This window comes from Micromys minutus (assembly GCF_963924665.1).
Source record: "Micromys minutus genome assembly, chromosome: 4".
Lineage (NCBI taxonomy): Eukaryota > Metazoa > Chordata > Mammalia > Rodentia > Muridae > Micromys > Micromys minutus.
Window position 1 is genome coordinate 84,775,976 of NC_137973.1, and position 20,010 is coordinate 84,795,985.

At 46.8% G+C, this 20,010-nt stretch overlaps 1 protein-coding gene across 1 annotated transcript in view; it reads left to right on the forward strand.

Moving 5' to 3' along the window:
- The window catches only part of SLC44A5 (solute carrier family 44 member 5), a gene marked incomplete at both ends in the record, with an annotated part of 261,515 nt that overhangs the window by 210,359 nt on the left and 31,146 nt on the right, over positions 1-20,010 (forward strand). Inside the window, 2 exons of the mRNA XM_080915589.1 lie at positions 2,829-2,913; positions 15,527-15,611. Coding sequence (XP_080771715.1) covers positions 2,829-2,913; positions 15,527-15,611 — 170 coding nt within the window. The remainder of the gene's footprint in view (positions 1-2,828; positions 2,914-15,526; positions 15,612-20,010) is intronic.

Genomic DNA, 20,010 nt, shown 5'->3' on the forward strand with positions numbered 1-20,010 from the left:
AGTCTCAATATTCTATACATTCTGATACCATAGTACCTGTGTTTAGTAGTTAATTAGACGGTCGAGATTCGAGATAATTAAATAATTTGATCTGGGTTATAGATGGTAAGAAATAGACACCTAATTTGGGGGATACTCTCCAGGCCCCACTCCTTACAGGGGAGATCTTGGGAAAGGGAGAATCATTCCCATCTCAGGGTGTGACCACTGGTTGTCTGTGTTCCAGTGAACTCTCCATATCCTGCACATGTGAGCAATCAGGATGCACTAAAAGGCAGAGGAGGGTGGTGAGGGGCTGGGGGGGAGTTAGAGGGGGAAGATGGGGTGGTGGGGGCTGGGGGGGAGTTAGAGGGGGAAGATGGGGTGGTGAGGGGGCTGGGGGGGAGTTAGAGGGGGAAGATGGGGTGATGAGGGGCTGGAGGGGAGTTAGAGGGGGAAGTTGGGGTGGTGGGGGGGTGGGGGGAGTTAGAGGGGGAAGATGGGGTGGTGAGGGGCTGGGGGGGAGTTAGAGGGGGAAGATGGGGTGGTGAGGGGGCTGGGGGGAGTTAGAGGGGGAAGATGGGGTGGTGAGGGGCTGGGGGAGTTAGAGGGGGAAGATGGGGTGGTGAGGGGGTGGGGGGAGTTAGAGGGGAAAGATGGGGTGGTGAGGGGGTGGGGGGAGCTAGAGGGGGAAGATGGGGTGGTGAGGGGCTGGGGGGGAGTTAGAGGGGAAGATGGGGTGGTGGGGGCTGGGGGGGAGTTAGAGGGGGAAGATGGGGTGGTGAGGGGGCTGGGGGGGAATTAGAGGGGGAAGATGGGGTGGTGAGGGGGTTGGGGGAGTTAGAGGGGAAGATGGGGTGGTGAGGGGGCTGGGGGGAGTTAGAGGGGGAAGTTGGGGTGGTGAGGGGGTGGGGGGGAGTTAGAGGGGGAAGATGGGGTGGTGAGGGGGTGGGGGGAGTTAGAGGAGAAGATGGGGTGGTGAGGGGGTGGGGGAAGTTAGAGGGGGAAGATGGGGTGGTGAGGGGGCTGGGGGGAGTTAGAGGGGGAAGATGGGGTGGTGAGGGGGCTGGGGGAGTTAGAGGGAGAAGATGGGGTGGTGAGGGGGTGGGGGGAGTTAGAGGGGGAAGATGGGGTGGTGAGGGGGCTGGGGGGGAGTTAGAGGGGGAAGTTGGGGTGGTGAGGGGCTGGGGGGGAGTTAGAGGGGGAAGATAGAGTGGTGAGGGGGTGGGGGGAGTTAGAGGGGGGTGAGGGGGCTGGGGGGGAGTTAGAGGGGGAAGTTGGGGTGGTGAGGGGGCTGGGGGGGAGTTAGAGGGGGAAGTTGGGGTGATGAGAGGGAGTTAGAGGGGGAAGATGGCGTGGTGAGGGGGCTGGGGGGGAGTTAGAGAGGGAAGTAGGGGTGGTGGGGGGGAGTTAGAGGGGGAAGTTGGGGTGGTGGTGGGGAGTTAGAGGGGGAAGTTGGGGTGGTGAGGGGGCTGGGGGGAGTTAGAGAGGGAAGTTGGGGTGGTGGGGGGTGTTAGAGAGGGAAGTAGGGGTGGTGGTGGGGAATTGGGGAGGGCATGATCTCATTACATTGTGTATATGTAAGAAAAATTACAGAAAAGAAATAAGATGCCTAATTCTCAATAAATAGTTATTTAGAAAAAAGTAAAATGTGTTAGAAACAGTATAATGAGGATCTGAGTGAGCACGAAACACCCCAATGTCATTTATACGGCTACTTTTAGTTCATTTTCTTTATTCTGGAGAACCCCGGGCAGGAAGGCATGGCAGCAGAGAGCTATCCAGATCCCACAAGACGGAATTCGAGATGTGGCCTCCGTGACAGTAGACAAAGGAAACCTTCTGGTGCTTAACACTGAGCAAAAAACACTGAAGAAAAGACCCTTTTCCTTAGTATAGTCGTCTTTCAGAAAATTGATTTTTTTATCATCTCTGGTCACACCAGCCCCGTGCAGAAGGGCGATGGAATTATCAGGCAGACTGTCAGATCCAATAAGTGTGGGTCAGGAGATGGCTGAGCAGCACTACCAGAAGCAAAGGACAAAGGTGTCCTTTCATCTGTAAGCTGGACTTTTAAGGGCTGCGTTGTTGAGACTTGAGAAGGTGGAAAAATTCAGTTCCAATGCACTCCTATCAGCTAATTTAGTGGTAGATGTTACATTCTATAGGTTTGTAGTCTAGCTGTCAGGCCAAGTTTGTAATCCACGTAAAAACAAACCAAGAAGGCGATGATCTGTGAGAAGCAGAGCCCAGCGTCTCCACAGAAATACCTCCGAGTCCTTATACTGAGGTCAGGGGCAGGTGCTGTTCGTATTAAGCTCTGAGATTATCGGACAAATACTTGGCGATCTTTATGGTGGATTGCCTCTGCTGAGTTCCTGTTTGCCTTTTGAATGCCCTGTGAAATCAGAGGTGCCGCTGGATTTTGCAGTGTCTTTCACTTCTGTGTGCCCCCCAAAAGCATTACCTCATCCTGCTCCATGTAAATCTATCAGTGCTAGTATGAAGTCATTTCTGCTTGAGCTTTAGAAAAGGCATCTTCTTTTCCAAGTGAGCTTTTGTCTGTGCCCCTCCTCCTCCTCTCCATAACTGTCATTTTCTCTGTGCATTACCTCATGTTTTGGCTGCAGCCCAGATGAATCTGGAGGGGAGAAAAGCATGCTTTCAGACCAATTCACCCACATATCATCTTTCTTTTCATTAAGAAATTACTCTTTGAAGAAAATCAATAGCATTCTATGACTGAGGGGGAAGATGTGAGCGTTACCCTGGCAATTCTAATCTCTCAAATTAGGCTGCCTTTGGCCTCATGGTGCTGATGGAGAATTTGTTCTTTCTTATTCCCACAGCTTGGGCACATGGTGACCCCAGGAAAATGGCCTATCCTACAGACAGCCAGGGACAATTTTGTGGCCAGAAGGGAACCCCCAATGAGTGAGTATAGCCACCTATGCTTTGCATGGGGTTACTGTCTAAGCCAGAACCCACACACATGAGCCTCAGTCCTGTGGGACCTCGTAGGAAGGCTGAGACTCATGAGGAGACTTCTGTCTCTTCTTACAGACAGCAGTAAGCGGTCTGGCGACTTTACACTCTGGATCTCCATTCTGATCAGGGAAAATAGAATTTGAAAGTAAGGATGGGACCAGAGACTTGCTGGCGGCCATGCTTAGAGCACGCCCTTTGGACTGGGCTATTGTGTAGCCATATTGAACAGTGGTTGAACTGCCCACAACGTGCCACTGTTGGTCTGGTTTTGCTATGATGCTTACCGACAATCATTCTGACTTTTGTAGCATTCCTAGGTCTTCAGTGATCTTCAGGGGCAACCTGACAACTGTGGTCAGTGAGCTGACAGTGGGGAAAACATGCCCAGTGGAAATCATGGCAGAGGTGTCTGTTTGTGAGAGCAAGCTCTCTGTTTACCTAAATTCAAGCAGACAGACACGACAACAAACAAACAAAACCACAGCTCAGCTTTGAAAACTTTTACCTCTTTCATAAGGTCTATTTTTTCTTCTGTTTAATGGGGTTGCTGCTCAAATCTTCTGGCTCTTTGCAACCAGCTGAGTATCTGGTTTTGAATAATTGTGGAACAACAAAAGTTGAGTTAACAAGAGGGTTGCAAAAGAAACACGGCCCAGGACGCGGCGTCCTGTCTCTGTAGTTGCTGCCCGTAGCTGAGAGCGTGTTCGGGCAAGTGCTGTGTGGAGCTGAAGAATGCGTGGGGCAGAGTAACTGCAGAGAAACCAGAAAACCGGAAGGTTAGGAGGAGGGAGCAGGAAGTCCTTAACCATATCAAGGGACATTTGGGGACGGTCTCCCCTATGTCACTGACACCTGAACTAAATTTGAATCTAGGCCGTAAATGTATTTTAAGCTTAGAAAATAAAAACAAAAAATAAACAAAAAACAAAAAACCACACACACACACACACACACACACACACACACACACACACACACACACCATAGAAATCTCTAAATTCTCAGGTACTTTGAAACAGGCAATTTTTAACAAGATTTGTGTAGCAAGTCTTCCAGACCTGATCCCCCGACCCATTTGCCTCAGACAAAGAGGTGGCATCCCAAACTGCACTATGGAAAGACTATCAAAAAATGATTCTTGCCTAACACTATTTACTCAAATACAAGGCCTTATAAAAAATTAGTTTGAAATGGAACGGATTTTAGCAACATGTTAGCGACAGTTCCAGTCCCTCCATTTACTGAAACCCAACAGACACCTTGGGGAAAGTGTCCATATTGTTTGCTTGTATTTCTATAGGTCTCTTTGTAATTTCCTTTTATATATTTAAGTTTCCAATCTCGCTGGAACTTATTTTTTGTATAAGTAGGTTGAAGCAGGAGCCAAACATTTTTTTTCCAACTGTACAAACAATTATTTCAAAACCTTTTGTTGGACAATAGTATTTTTATATTTTCGATTTCCTACAAAATTATTATATAATAAACTTTGACTTTTTGGCTGAACTTCAAGCCTATATAAATATATTTAAGCCTTCCAATAGCATTTAAAAGTGCACTATTTGTGTTTGTGTGTGTGTGTGTGTGTGTGTGTGTGTGTAAAAATGTATGTATGGATATCCATGAGGCCAGAAGAAGTCACTGGATCTTATACTGACTAGTTTTTATATAACTTGCCACAATCTAGAGACATTAGAGAGGAGGACGCCTCAACTGAGAAAATGCCTTGGTAACATCTATCAGAAGGCCAGCCTGTAGAGTGGGAGGGCCCAGCCCGCTGTGTGTGTGTGTGGTGGTGGTGGGGGTGTTGATGATTCTGAGTTCTGTAGAAACTCAACTGAGCAAGACATGAGGATCAAGCCAGTAGGCATCCGCCACCCCCCCCCCCGTCAGCCCTGCTTCCAGGTTTTTCCCCTGCTTGAGTTCCTGTCTTGACTTCCACATGGAGGGTAAGCTGAATAAACCCTGACCTCAAACTGCTTTGGTCATGGTGCTCCATTGCAGGGATAGCACAGGAGAGCTGTCCCAGGATGTGAGAGTAGAAGAGCCAGCCGTCCCTGCCCCTCGCCAGCCGTCCCTGCCCCTCGCCAGCGGTGGCACTCTGAGGGAGCCCTGCGCCTCGCTGGCTAGCACAGTAGAGCCGGCCCTGCTGGTGCGGGTGTGAGAGTTGGTGGACTGACCAGCTCAGCGGCCACTCAGGGCCAGATCAAGGACTTTGAGTTGACCCATCCCAGCGTCTGTTCCATCTCTGAACTGCTGGCATGCGTGAAGAGGCCAGCCCTGCAGGTCCAACGCTGCAGGTTCTCCATGACACAGGGCAACAACAGGATGTCCAAGAGGAATCCCAACGAGGCCTGAAACCAGACCGAGGGCTCATTGCATTGAACATTTGCAAGCAAAGGAGTGTGGACAACGGGGTGTCCTGTGGGACACACGGTGACACCCTGCAGCTTCCAGAATGAGATTTTGTTTTCTTTTGTGGCAGGGAGGGGAGGTTGCAAGGGCAGAGGATGGATTCAAAGGGAGAATGGGAGAAATGAGTAGAATTGGGGTACATGATACGAAATTCACAAAAAGATCAACAAAAAAAATTTATTACTTTTGCCCATGAGATTGTCAAATGCAAAAAGAATAAAATTTACAATGTTTGGTAAAGTGAGAAATTAGCACTCCACTGTCCCCTGGTGGCAGTGTCCCCTGGTGGCAGTGTGTCCTGGTGGCAGTGTGTCCTGGTGGCAGTGTGTCCTGGTGGCAGTGTGTCCTGGTGGTAGTTACTATGGTGGCAGTGTGTCCTGGTGTCAGTGTGTCCTGGTGGTAGTTACTATGGTGGCAGTGTGTCCTGGTGGCAGTGTGTCCTGGTGGTAGTTACTATGGTGGCAGTGTGTCCTGGTGTCAGTGTGTCCTGGTGACAGTGTGTCCTGGTGTCAGTGTGTCCTGGTGTCAGTGTGTCCTGGTGGCAGTGTGCCCTGGTGTCAGTGTGTCCTGGTGTCAGTGTCCCCTGGTGGCAGTGTCCCCTGGTGGCAGTGTCCCCTGGTGGCAGTGTGTCCTGGTGGCAGTGTCCCCTGGTGTCAGTGTCCCCTGGTGGCAGTGTGTCCTGGTGGCAGTGTGCCCTGGTGTCAGTGTGTCCTGGTGGCAGTGTCCCCTGGTGGCAGTGTCCCCTGGTGGCAGTGTGTCCTGGTGGCAGTGTGCCCTGGTGTCAGTGTCCCCTGGTGGCAGTGTGTCCTGGTGGCAGTGTGTCCTGGTGTCAGTGTGTCCTGGTGGCAGTGTGTCCTGGTGTCAGTGTCCCCTGGTGGCAGTGTGTCCTGGTGTCAGTGTCCCCTGGTGGCAGTGTGTCCTGGTGGCAGTGTGTCCTGGTGTCAGTGTCCCCTGGTGTCAGTGTGTCCTGGTGGCAGTGTCCCCTGGTGGCAGTGTGTCCTGGTGGCAGTGTGTCCTGGTGTCATGTTCCCTGGTGTCAGTGTGTCCTGGTGTCAGTGTGTCCTGGTGTCAGTGTCCCCTGGTGTCAGTGTGTCCTGGTGTCAGTGTCCCCTGGTGGCAGTGTGTCCTGGTGTCAGTGTCCCCTGGTGGCAGTGTGTCCTGGTGGCAGTGTGTCCTGGTGTCAGTGTGTCCTGGTGTCAGTGTCCCCTGGTGGCAGTGTGTCCTGGTGGCAGTGTGTCCTGGTGTCATGTTCCCTGGTGTCAGTGTGTCCTGGTGGCAGTGTGTCCTGGTGGCAGTGTCCCCTGGTGGCAGTGTGTCCTGGTGGCAGTGTGCCCTGGTGTCAGTGTGTCCTGGTGGCAGTGTGTCCTGGTGGCAGTGTGTCCTGGTGGCAGTGTGTCCTGGTGGCAGTGTGTCCTGGTGGCAGTGTGTCCTGGTGTCAGTGTCCCCTGGTGGCAGTGTGTCCTGGTGGCAGTGTGTCCTGGTGGCAGTGTGTCCTGGTGGCAGTGTGTCCTGGTGGCAGTATCCCCTGGTGTCAGTGTGTCCTGGTTGCAGTGTGTCCTGGTGTCAGTGTCCCCTGGTGTCAGTGTCCCCTGGTGTCAGTGTCCCCTGGTGGCAGTGTGTCCTGGTGTCAGTGTGTCCTGGTGGCAGTGTGCCCTGGTGGCAGTGTGCCCTGGTGGCAGTGTGTCCTGGTGGCAGTGTGTCCTGGTGGCAGTGTGTCCTGGTGGCAGTGTGTCCTGGTGTCAGTGTGTCCTGGTGTCAGTGTGTCCTGGTGGCAGTGTGCCCTGGTGGCAGTGTGCCCTGGTGGTAGTTACTCTGGTAGCATTTACAAGGTTTTATCAAACACCAGCATTCACTCTTTTGTGAATCCGCAGTTTCCTGCCTGGAATCTAATTTGATGGGAGTCTGGGTGCATTTTTGAAACTACATGAGCCTTGCTAGCTTCCCATCACTTTGAGAAAACACAGAAATGAGGACAAAGAGCAAAGCTCTATTTGGCCCATGGTTTCATAAGTTTAAGTTCATGATTTTGTAGCCTGCTTGGCGAGTGCACAGTACACCAGGGCAGAAGCCTGCGGCAGACTCTGTGTGATGCTCTCACGAGAGCCAGCAGCGGAGAAACAAAACCCAGCCACGGTCAAGATCATCCCACCAGGGCTCATCCTCCGTGCTCTAACTTCTTCCGAGTAGGACCTACCTCTGTTAGGTTCAAGCATTTACCAATACTGCCACCTACTGGGACCTAGCCTTTGAGGGTGGCCCGTGGAAGAACGCTCATCCTGTCTCCTGTCACGGTAACAATGAGACTGAGCAGCAGTTGTATTGGGTACCAGGCAGGGGTCAGAAGGGAATGCCAACGGTCTACTTGTCTGTCCAGAGAGACTGACTAAACGAAATATGAAATATCACTCATCTTCCCAGTCACTGTGTACTGGTGTGTTTTTGACATGGACCTGTACCCGATATGGCTCAGTTCAAGAAGCGAAGTAGGCCAAGTGGCTGAAGGCACTGGCTGCCACACCTGGTCTCCTGAGTTCATCCCTGCAACCCACACAGTGGAAGGAGAGAGCAAACTGACTCAAGTTGTCCTCAGCCTCCCATGGAAGGGGCCGGGAGATGACTTTAGTAAAGTTCTGTAAGCATGTAGACCTGAGCCCAGCCCACTCCACCTATGTTTAAAAAAGCTGGGTATGGTGACCCATGGGTGAGACTCCGGTGCTGGGGAGTCAGGGGCAGGCAGATCACCAGATCACTGGGGCTCACCAGCCAGTCAGCCTACTTGGTGAACTCCAGGCCAGTTAGGAGCCCTGTCTTTAAATAAGAGGTGGTTGATGCCTGAGGAACAGCATCTGTGGTTAATACAGACACAGACACAGACTCACACACACACAGACACACACACACACACACACACACACACACACACAGACAGAGAGACAGAGAGACAGAGAGACAGAGAGAGAGAGGTGCACATACACCGCAAGGCATTCCAGATGCAATGAAGTAGACTTGCATGTAACTTTTGACTTAGGACTTGCCGGTAGAAATGTATTCAGTAAAGTAAGGCAGTAATTAGTGTGTATATACCTGTGCCAGAATGCAGTGGGTACATCTCAGGATGAGCAAACCCAAGCCATGGCCACACCCTGGTCAGTGTAACCACTGGAGTGATTGTATTTGTGTTGTGGTAGCGGATGACCTTGGATTCTCATGTGTAGAAGAGATTCCTCATACCTGTGTTTTGAGGGGACATTGTCATACGTGCGATGGTGAAGATTTCTGACTTTTATGCTTTATCTACTCCCAAAAGGACTGTCGGAGAAACACTGATAGTTTCCCGAAATTCCAAACCAGATGAAACCGAGGCTTCAGAGGGCGTAGAATTTGTAGCTATGTTTAACTGTGTAATTCTGCATGGGGAAGTTGTTCGCCATGTTTGACTTCAAGGCTACAGAAAGCAGGAATTTGGTTGATTGTGGCGCCACCTTCTGGGTACTGCAAGAACTTCAGCTTACAAAGATTGCTGGAGGGTTTTCAACACAGAGGCTGAGCACAGATAGATCCCTGACCAGAAGACTGGGAAGGAAAACAATCTTCAGGTCACCCTAGAACAGTTCGCAAAGTGACAACTGCCTCACAAATCTGTTCGAGTACATGATCAACCCCGATCTCATTTCGATTTAATATTTTAATTGTGCTTAAATTTGGACACAGAGCCCAAGTCTCTAGAGGACATCGTACCTGGGATGGATGGTACGCCAAATTTCGCGTCAAATTTAAAATTTTAAAATACTATATACACTTGAAAGCAAACTCCATGGTAATGAAGAACCTGTTACATCAGAACGGACATGCACCCTGACTCTGTGCCCATAATTATATTCCCTGGAGATACTCTTGCCTGTCTCAGGTTTAGTTCTGGCTATTTTTTAAAGTATCATTTGGTGGTGTTCCTCTTCTATTAGTTTATACTTTGTTAACTTTAAATGGTCTCCGTTATAAACTGCCTAGAAAACTAACTTTGTTGCTCTTTTTATCCACACCCCCATGTCTGAGCTCAGATCTCTTTCTAGGTCCTTTCAGTAGCAGAGCAATAAGATCTCTACTTCTTGTCCTAACTTGACAGTGTCTGGGATTCTCTTTGTCAAGAGAGCATTATCTTCTCACCATCTTTCCTTCAGGTTTTCTTTTCTGTTCCACTTTGCCGTTTTTATATCTGCTCCCTCTTGTACACGGTCCACTTGGTTACTGTGTACACTCAGTGTTGGAACTTCAGCAGAGTCTGGCATGTTCTGTTGTTTGATGCCAGAAGCTGGAAGCAGCGGATGGCTTTGCTTTTACTCTAACTGCAAGTCCTTATTCGCTGCTGGGCCATTGTCCTTCTGTTTCTATTCTGCCATATAAAATCATAACTGCACTTCAATGATAGTGTAAGATCAGCCCACATTTTAGTTTGTCTCAACATAGAGCAAAACACACACAGAGTGACACACACATACACCCATATACACACAGACATACAAAGACACACACATACAGACACACACAGACATACACTCACAGACGTACACACAAACATATACATGGATACACACACGTATACACAGACACATACACATCACCCAGAGTCTAATACAATTTTTATTTGGTTATGGATTCTATCTTAAGTACTAGAATGGTTTGACACAATTTAGAATCACAGTGGAAACCACCCTGGCACATCCTTTGTGAGGGAGGAGTTCCTAAATTCAATTTCAAGTAGAAGGACCATGGGTGGTACTATTCCTGAGCTCGGGTCCTGGAGTGCATCACAGGGAGAAAGCACTCAAAGGTCCCCAGTTACTCACCACGGATGCAATGTGATCAGTAGTCTCATGATCTCGATATGACTCTCCATGATAATGTCCATCCAGGAGCCTAAAATAACCCTCTTCCTTCAGTTGCTTTGTCAAGTGTGAACTAATACAGTAGCCACCACAGGACCACCACTCATGTTCAAATTCACACAATTCTCCCTCCCAGGATTCCGCTTTCTCTAAAGACCTACCTCCCTACACGGCCATCTTCACCTCAGTGCACGGCCATTTTCACCTCTGTCTTCACCTCCATGCACGACCATCTTCACCTCCATCTTCACCTCCATCTTCACCTCCCTGTATGGCCATCTTCACCTCCATCTTCACCTCCATCTTCACCTCCATCTTTACCTCCATCTTCACCTCCATCTTCACCTCCATCTTCACCTCCATCTTCACCTCCCTGCACGGCCATCTTTACCTCACCCAATGGTCATGCTTTTGATCTACTTAGGAACACTGTGGTTAACTGTAGGCTTTTCACAGCTTTGATTATTGTTTAAAAGTTGCCAAATCTAGCAAGTAATGCACAGAATGCCCAATAAAATTTTAATTTCTACTAAGCAGCAACCATTCTTTTAGAATACACACCGTTCTTGGTTTCTCTGTGCCAAAAAGACTTCTCTCTATGTTAACTGCTTGTTTTGGGGGAGGACATCCTTCCTACGTTCCTGAGATCACAGGAGGAAAGCATGTGGAGCTCTGAAAATGCCCCTTTCTCTCATATGATTTTCCCTGCTTTATATTTGATTTATGGTCCAACTATATAGGATAGTCACTTGAGAGGTTATTTTCCCCAGGAAGCTGAGGACATTGTACTCTGTGTTCAGAATGTCTAAGGCCAGTCTGGTGACATGCTATGCTGTGTGACCTTTCCCTTTGGAAAGTGCTTGAAATAGCATACTTCTAAGAGACGAAAACCTCACAATTCAGCACAAGTCGATTTTTTTTTCTTGAAAAAATTAAGTTTTAAAATCACCATAAAAAGCAGATTTTTCTAAGAGAATTTATTTGTGGTGATCTTTCTCATGCCTGTTCTCCCCCACTCTCCTGTCTACTTACACAGGCTATAGTCTCTCTCTCTCTCTCCCTCTCTCTCTCTCTCTCTCTCTCTCTCTCTCTCTCTCTCTCTCTCTCTCTCTCTCTCACACACACACACACACACACACAGAGCTAGGGTCCAAGTATATAATAAATCTTTTGAGGCAGGATCGTTTCACTTAATACAATCTATTATCTAAATCCATCTATTTCCCACCATTTCACAATCTCATTCTCCTTTATGGTCAAATAGAATTCCATTCCAGCTAGGTCTTTTTTCCCCTCGGTGTCCGTGAATCTTTCTAGGTATGTGTATGTATGTGCTTTTCTGGGCATGTAACACACACACATGCACATGCCTGTGGAAGCCAGGCATTGCCACTGGGCTTCGTTTTTGTCGATCTCCACCTTATTTTTCCGGATCCTGGAGCAGACCCTTCAACCACCTCTTTACTAGGACAGCCTGATCCCTAACTACATTCAAAACGTCTGTCCTTGCACCCACAGATGAAGCGTGGTCCTTACCTCTCATCCAGGAAAGTTCTCTTGGAAGCAGATGGAGACCATCCCACAAAACCCACAACCAACCAACATGCACAGCTGTGGAACCGGGTTCCAGTGGATAGGTCTATGAAACACACTCGCACCTAACATTCAGAAAACATTAGGGACGTGGGTTGGGACAGAAAGACAGTGAGAGTCAGAGAGAGGATCAGGGAGTTAGCTGTGAGACTGTCTTCAGGAATGTCAGAAGCTACACCCATAAAATGTCACCCACATGACTACATGAGCATCAGCGGAAAGAGGATGATTCCAGTAGACGTGCCAAAGGACACGGGGAAGCCTCCACCCTACGCAAAGAACCATAGGCAACTGCGGATGCTGTGAGTGGAAGAAACTGTTTTCCAAATGGTTATGAAAACATACACATGAGTAGCATTGTGCAGACCGGACAGGCTATATTTAGGAGAACAGGTACATACAGGTACACATGTGCACACAGCAGCAATTAATGACAAAGGAAGACGTGCATTTGAAGGAGATCGAGGAGGGGCATGTCGGGGTTGGAGGGGGGAGGGGCAGAGGGAATGATGTGACTGTATTATAATCTCAAAATAGAAGAAAAATAAAATTGATGTATTATGTCTGACTGTGCTGATTGTCCATGTACGTGCAGGTGTGCACACTTGTGTGTGCCTCGGAGGCCAGCGCAGGACTTAGGACATCCTCCCCGTCGCTCTGCCTCGTTCATTTGAGGCAGGATCTTTTCCTGAACCTGAGGCTCACATTTTTTTAACTAGACTGGCAACCAGCAAGCCTCCGGCATTCAGAGCCCCAGAAATCTTCAAGGGTGTTAAGATGCCTGCCCATGATGAATTGTATCCTCACCATGACAGGAAAGTGACTGTCACATAAACATGAGGACCTATTCGAATCCCCAGCACCTCTGTAATTTGGGTACTGTGGGTATCTGTAGCTTCTGCACTCACAGGACAGAGAGGTGGATCCCTGGCATGCCTTAGCCAGCCATTCTGACAGGCGGTAGGCTAAACCGAAAAACAGACGAGTTCCCGGTTCAATAAGAGACTTGAATAAAAAAAAATAGAGGACACAAAGAGAAGGTTCTCAGAATCATCTGTGAGCATTACTACACAACCTAGTGCCCTATACTAAGGACGGCATCCCTTATGAGAGGCAGGCAGGACATTCTTAGTCGTTTGAAGTAAGATGACAGATGTTTAGCATGTCGTTAGGAATTAGGCTGGTTTAGTAAGGTGGCGATTGAAGGTTCTTTCTCCAAGATGCATAAAAATAAGGTGGAGGTCAATGAAGAAACCCCGTGTCAATGTCTGGCCTCCACATGCATGGTCACACGTGTGCATACACACCTGCGTTATGCAATCGCATACCCATGTAAACACCGCTTCCCTTATGGGACACTGGATATTCCTTACTTAGTTGTTTGAAGTGAGATGTCAGCTTCGGCCTGTTCCCTCCACATACCTGCAGCTCTGTTCCTGGTGTGTCACCTCGTGGTTTCTCCAGCCAGGAAAGCTAAGCCCACTCATTTACCTAACTCCAGTCCTTCTGCACCAGGTGCCTCATCAGGGCCTTCTGGTCCATGAACTCCTTTAAGATCTCTCCTCTCTACCTCCTCAAACAGGCAGGGATGTGGGTCTCCCACAGGTGAGGTCATCAACTGCAAAATAAGGTGTTGGTCTGTCCGTCCTGGGGCATCTTCAGGTTCTGTAAAAGGATCTCACAGAAGGACGACCCACCTCTTCTCAACTTTCCTGTATGTCGCCAACAGCTCTCTCTCTAGTCTCTTCCCTCCTACCATTTCTGCTTAGATGCTCAGGGGCAGATTGTCAGGGAGAAGAAAAGGGCGAGAAAGACGACGGAGAGCTTCTTCCTACATTCCTAGGTCTGATCTTGTACATTTATGCTATGTTTGTAGTCACAATATTTTTATTGATTATTTTATTTATTTATATTTCAAATGTTGGCCCCCTCCACAACCTCCCCATCCCATCCTATTCCCCCTCCCCCCTCCCCCTGCTTCTATGAGGGTGCTCCTCCATCCGCCCACCCCCTCCTGCCTCACTGCTCTGGCTTCCTCCTACTCTAGGACCTCCACAGGACCATGGGCCTCTCCTCCCACTGCTGTCAGGCAAGACCATCCTCTGCTACATATGTATCTGGAGCCATGGGTCTCTCCATGTGCACTCCTTGGTTGGTGGTTTAGGCTCTGAGAACTTTGGGTGGTCCAGTTAGTTGATATTGTTGCTTTTCCTATGGGGTTGTAAACCCCTTCAGCTCCTTCAGCCCTTCCCCTAGCTCTTTCATTGGGGTCCCTGGGCTCATTCTGATGGTGACTGAATATCAGCATCTGTATTACTCAGGTGCTGGCAGAGCATCTCAGGGGACAGCCATATCAGGCTCCTGTCAGCAAGTGATTTTTGGCATCAGGGATAGAGATTGGGTTTGGTGCCTACAGATGGGATGGATCTCTAGGTTTCCTTCGGTCTCCGCTCCATTCTTTGTCCCTGCATTTCCTTTAGACAGGAACAGTTCTGAGTTTAAAAAAAAATGTTAACTAGGGGATTGGACAAGTTCTTGGGGCAAATTATTCTTGAGTTGTTAAAGCTGTGGCTTTTGGTGGCTTTGCTTTTTTTTTTTTTGTTGTTTGTTTTTTTCCAATTTTGTTTTGTTTTGTTGTTGAGGCAGACTCTCATGCAGGCTGGCTGCAAAATTGTGATGTAGCTGAGAACACCTATGAATTTCTGATCTAGCTGCCTTTACCTCCCAAGTGCCGACATTAATGCTGTGCTTGGGTTTTCCGGGGTACTGTAGATCAGACCCAAGGCGTCATTCATGCTAGGTAAGCACCCAGCCAACTGAGCTGCATCCCTAGCCCTGGAGTTGTGATTCCTAAGAAGTGGGGACCATCAACTTCTGAATCCACTGAGGAGCTTAGAGAAAGGATGCTAATTCACCACTCACGCGTCATGGCACATGGACACAAGTGAGTCTGGTAAGGAGAGGAATCAGGATGTAAAATCAGTGCCCACATTTTTCCTTTTGTGCCCTGAAGTTGAAGAGTTGCTTGAGCCCAGCGTCGTCCTGGGTTCTTTTTACACCAGTGCGAAGAAGGCAGGGCTGGCGTTGTCTTCATCTCCCTGATGAAATCATTGAAGTGTAAGGAGAATATCGGATGACGGTAATATTCCACTGGGTGCTCATGACTACCACTTATAATCTGCAACAGAAAGTGTAACTACTGTTTTATTTCATACCACCATAATACAGGCTCATGTTAAAGAAATCCTTAAATATAAAAATTAAATGACTTTAATCCCCAGATTTAGATGCAATGATTTTTTTTGCATATAATTTAATGCTTATTTCTATAAGTATTTCTATACTAATACATAGCAGAGTAGTATTTTACTGATCTTTTAAGTAAGCTCCACTCTAAAATAAATCTATTATTAGTTTCTCCTTGCATTAAACATGTGCGTCAACATCATTTCCAGTGAGAGTGTGATCATTTGCCTCGTGTTACACAGTCTCTTGCTGGTGGACAATTTACTTCGACTTTTAATAATTACAAAACACTGCTTCAATTCATCTGAGAATGCGCTGCACCCACGTACGGAAAATGGAGCTGACTTTTAAAGTTTCTGTGGTTTCGTGTGCATTTCTACCGTCGCTGAAAAGATTCATTTATGCTCTCTCTTTCTGAACAGGAACAAGACCATCTTGTTTTACTTTAACATATTTAGATGTACCAGTGTGTCCATGATGTTTCGGCTACAGTGCCCCACCACGCAGGTAAGGCTGCCTTCGTGCTGGCACCAGCAGTCCCTAACACGCGGGTGAGCAGATTCACACGTCCCGTGGCCGGTCAGTGTGTGGTAAGAAGATGTAAGCATGACGTCATGTCCATTCACATTCAAAGCTAAGGCAGAGATAAATAGTTTCACGGTTCCTAGGGAACTTCAGTGATGGGAACCATTTGCTCCTACAAGCGATCACAGTCCGGAAGTCCTTGTCATTTCTCCAGTCATTTCTGCATCCTTGGTTGAATTTACTGAGGAGTGTGATTGTTTGGAAGAGACACATTGCTCTTCCTTGGTTCTTGTGTTTCTGTTTCTGCATCTGTTGGAATAGATAATCTCCAGCCTCCAAACTCATATACATTAAACATATGTGTGTGCGCACACACACACACACACACACACACTCTCTCTCTCTCACTAAAAAATAATGTTTTGCTGTCTCTCTCCCTGGATTAAGGGACACACACCTTGAGGCTAAGGGTTCTTACTAGGCTTGTTTCCCACTGTTTTTTTTCCACTTGTTTCCCACATTACCTCCATTCCCCCAGAGTAGGTGATCAGTGAATATGGATGGAATGAATGATCTGGTGAATCAATGAATCACCATCTTCCTACTCTTTCTACTATATCATACATAACAAAAGTTCCTATAAAAAACAAAAAGCTACATATTTGTTATTTTCATAAATAGTTTTCTAGATATATATGTCTGTGTCTATGGTGTATATATAACAAAATATTTTAATCTTCAGTACAACTCACTCTCCCAGGTACACAATTCTTATAATAGTGCTGAATCACCTGAATTGATGTTGTAACAATGAAGAATGATGTTAAAAGTGCCTGTGAAACCCATAGGGAACACAGCTTAGCGGGATAGGCTGCAGCTGCAGCTGTGTATTCTGCATTGGTCAGTCCTGAAACAGTGTGTTCATAGATCTGGCCCTGCAGCAGTGTACTCATAGGCCAGACGGCAACAGTGTATTCATAGGCCAGACTGCAACAGTGTATTCATAGGTCAGACTGCAGCAGTGTATTCATAGGCCAGACTGCAACAGTGTATTCATAGGTCAGACTGCAGCAGTGTATTAATAGGTCAGACTGCAACAGTGTATTCATAGGTCAGACTGCAGCAGTGTATTAATAGGTCAGACTGCAACAGTGTATTCATAGATCAGACTGCAACAGTGTATTCATAGGTCAGACTGCAGCAGTGTATTCATAGGTAGGACAGCAACAGTGTATTCATAGGTCAGACTGCAACAGTTTATTAATAGATCAGATTGCAACAGTGTATTCATAGGTCAGACTGCAACAGTGTATTCATAGGTCAGACTGCAGCAGTGTATTAATAGATCAGATTGCAACAGTGTATTAATAGATCAGACTGCAACAGTGTATTCATAGATCAGACTGCAACAGTATATTCATAGATCAGACCAAAGCAGTCTATCATAGGTCAGATTGCAACAGTGTATTCATAGGTCAGACTGCAGCAGTGTATTCATAGATTAGACTGCAGCAGTGTATTCATAGGTCAGACTGCAGCAGTGTATTCATAGGTCAGACTGCAGCAGTGTATTCATAGATCAGACTGCAACAGTGTATTCATAGAACAGAGCTATCTATATTCTATGCATAATATTTGTGTCAATTGGCAGCATGGTCCAGACATGTGTCATAAGCCCTTGAATAGTGGGCCAGCATCAGTTTGGATACCCAGCCTTGGTGTGACCTTCTTTGGCTAATTATATCTTGATTGCTTCTAATCAGCATCTCATTTGAAGTGAACAACTTGGTCTGATAAAGGAAAAGAAGAAAGAGCAGTTGCTATGAGTTTGTTGTTGTTTTAAGCTCATTTATGTTTTGATTGAAGTTCATTATGATTCTCTTTGACAAACTATTTTTTCCCATTTAGTTGCTTTCTTCTTCATGTTACAAATGCACCAGTTTGTGTGTGTAGTAGACATTGTGTGTGTATTTGTAAGTATAGAATTGTTGGGGTCTCAGAAGCAGCACCTCACATCATATGAATCTCAAGAGAATGTTGGCTCTTTGAATTTTCACTTTAATAAATGCACCAAAATGTACCCATCTTCTTCTGTCTTCAACCATTATGAATGGTTATGAACAAAGAGTGAAAGCTAGCATGTCACAGATGAATCTTGTAGCATGTTCATGATTTAGTCAGCCTGGCCCCAGTCAGAGTGAACTTTTCCCGTTCACACTGATAGTGACATTGACTTTCTTATAAAACACGTGGGTGTGTTGGATGCTGTCAGTGTCTCTATGTACAGCTCTTCAGATTTAAGACCTCCCGTGCCTCCACTAGAAGTATATGAATGGGGGTGGGGCAGAGACAGAGAGACACAGAGATAGACAGAGACAAAGAGAGATAGAGAAAGAGAGAAAGAAAAGGACACAAGACAAAGAGAGGAGAGAGTGCATATGTATGTGAGTAGATGAAAGGAAGTTTTATGGAGACAGCTTGTTTTATGCTGTCAAATCTCCAGAAGGCACTGGACTCCTGCGGCTATCACACAACATTACTGTGAGACTTGAGGCATTCATGTAGCTCTCCCACTGAGTTGTGTGGTCAACAACAAGTGCCCTTGCAGGCAGTAGAAACATGTTAAAAAGTGAGAAAGCTGCTCACTTAGCAACCATGCTTCTGCTGAACGGACAGTAAGAATAGTTACCAGCACACCAAGCAGCTACTCATCTCTGCATTGTTTATAACCTCCTGCAAACAGAAGCTTCTCTAAACAATACTGAGACAGTGATAATCTACAAACACAAAAATGTAAATATAAATATTTAGAAAGCAGTTTTACAAAACATCCATTCAGAAAAACATCAACCCACCCAGGCAATGTATATTCAGTACCTATGCACCTTTGAACAGGTTTATAGTACCGGGTTTAAACTCTCTTCTGTAGATAAGGCTTCAAATCCAACTAGAAAGCATCTGCTTACATAACAGCCATGCCGCTAATGCACCAGTGAGGACATTTTGATGGCCAGTGGATATTGTAGCTTACAGGGGTCACATGAGCAAGACATCCCAGCAGCATGAGAGCCATAAACGGTACTGAGGTTAAGTTACTGTTGACTGATCAGCCCTAAACAGGGCGTCTATAACACCCACTCCAAGAGTCGGGGATATAGCAGAGTATGTACAGGAAGAGTTTAAGAGAACGAGGCTGAAGAACATTGCTCTGAACTGCAGTCTTCTAGACAAAACATGGCCATTTTATCCATGAGTTCACAGCATCCTCATGCAAGAGGGGTCCATCAACATTCCAGCACAAGGAGGGGAGGTACATGAAGCCTCACTCCTCCCTGAAGCACTTTAAAAGTTGGGTGTATGGAGTCATCTTCATCAGTAACGTAGTCACTGGTAAGTTGCTGACTTCAGCAGGGGTGGGAAGTAGGTGAGAAAGAGAAGTAACAGGATATGAAATCCATGATGTCATTATGATATTGTCAAAGTATCAAAACATTGAAAAGGACTAATTCCTAAAGGGTTGGCAGGAGGCAATGAACGGGCTGGGTCAGAGATCTCCACGGGAGCTGCGCTGATGAGGAGACGCACGGAAATTGATGCAGCTCTCTCAGTTTGATAGAGTTTTTACTCCTTTTTAAAATAATAAGCAAAAGCAAAAACAGCAAACTATGCCTCCCCTGTTCCTACCATTTTAATGGGATTACACATTGGATTGCTGTCACTTTGTCCTGTCCCCGTGGATGACCACAGTAACCTACCTGGTTTGTCATTGATGTGCCCCAAGTCCATTTCTGTAAAGTAATCGCATAGGTCACCTCTCTTGCCCCGTCTACATAGTGTTGATAATAGACTTCGTGGTGATTAATTGTGGCAGATATCTAGATTTGGCTTATTTCTCATGGTGACAAACTATAATTATGTTTTCAGAATTATGGGATGCTCACAGACACCCTGATGAATATCTCCATGTACATTACCATTTGTCAGAATATTCCAAAGCCGTTTTATTCGTATAGAAAACAGAGCAAGATTCTAACCTAGAATGTGCATAGACTCAGCTATCCACCAATACAGGCAATTATGAGAAAATGCCTCGTTAAAAAGCCACGAGGTCCTCAGTTTACCTCCTAAGCATCCATGTCATTTGACTCACACCCTTCTATAACTCCAGCTCCAGGGAGTCTCTATGCTCTTTGGGTTCCTGCATGCACACTGTACATATTGACATGTAGCTACATGAGTGTGCATACACATGTATACATACACACACATACAAATAACAGAAGTGAAGACCTTTAAAAGAGATGTATTTAAAAATATTGTTTTCCTATAGTAGAAATCCCCAATTCTGCAGATAGAACTGGATGTAAAATTGGTGTAATCC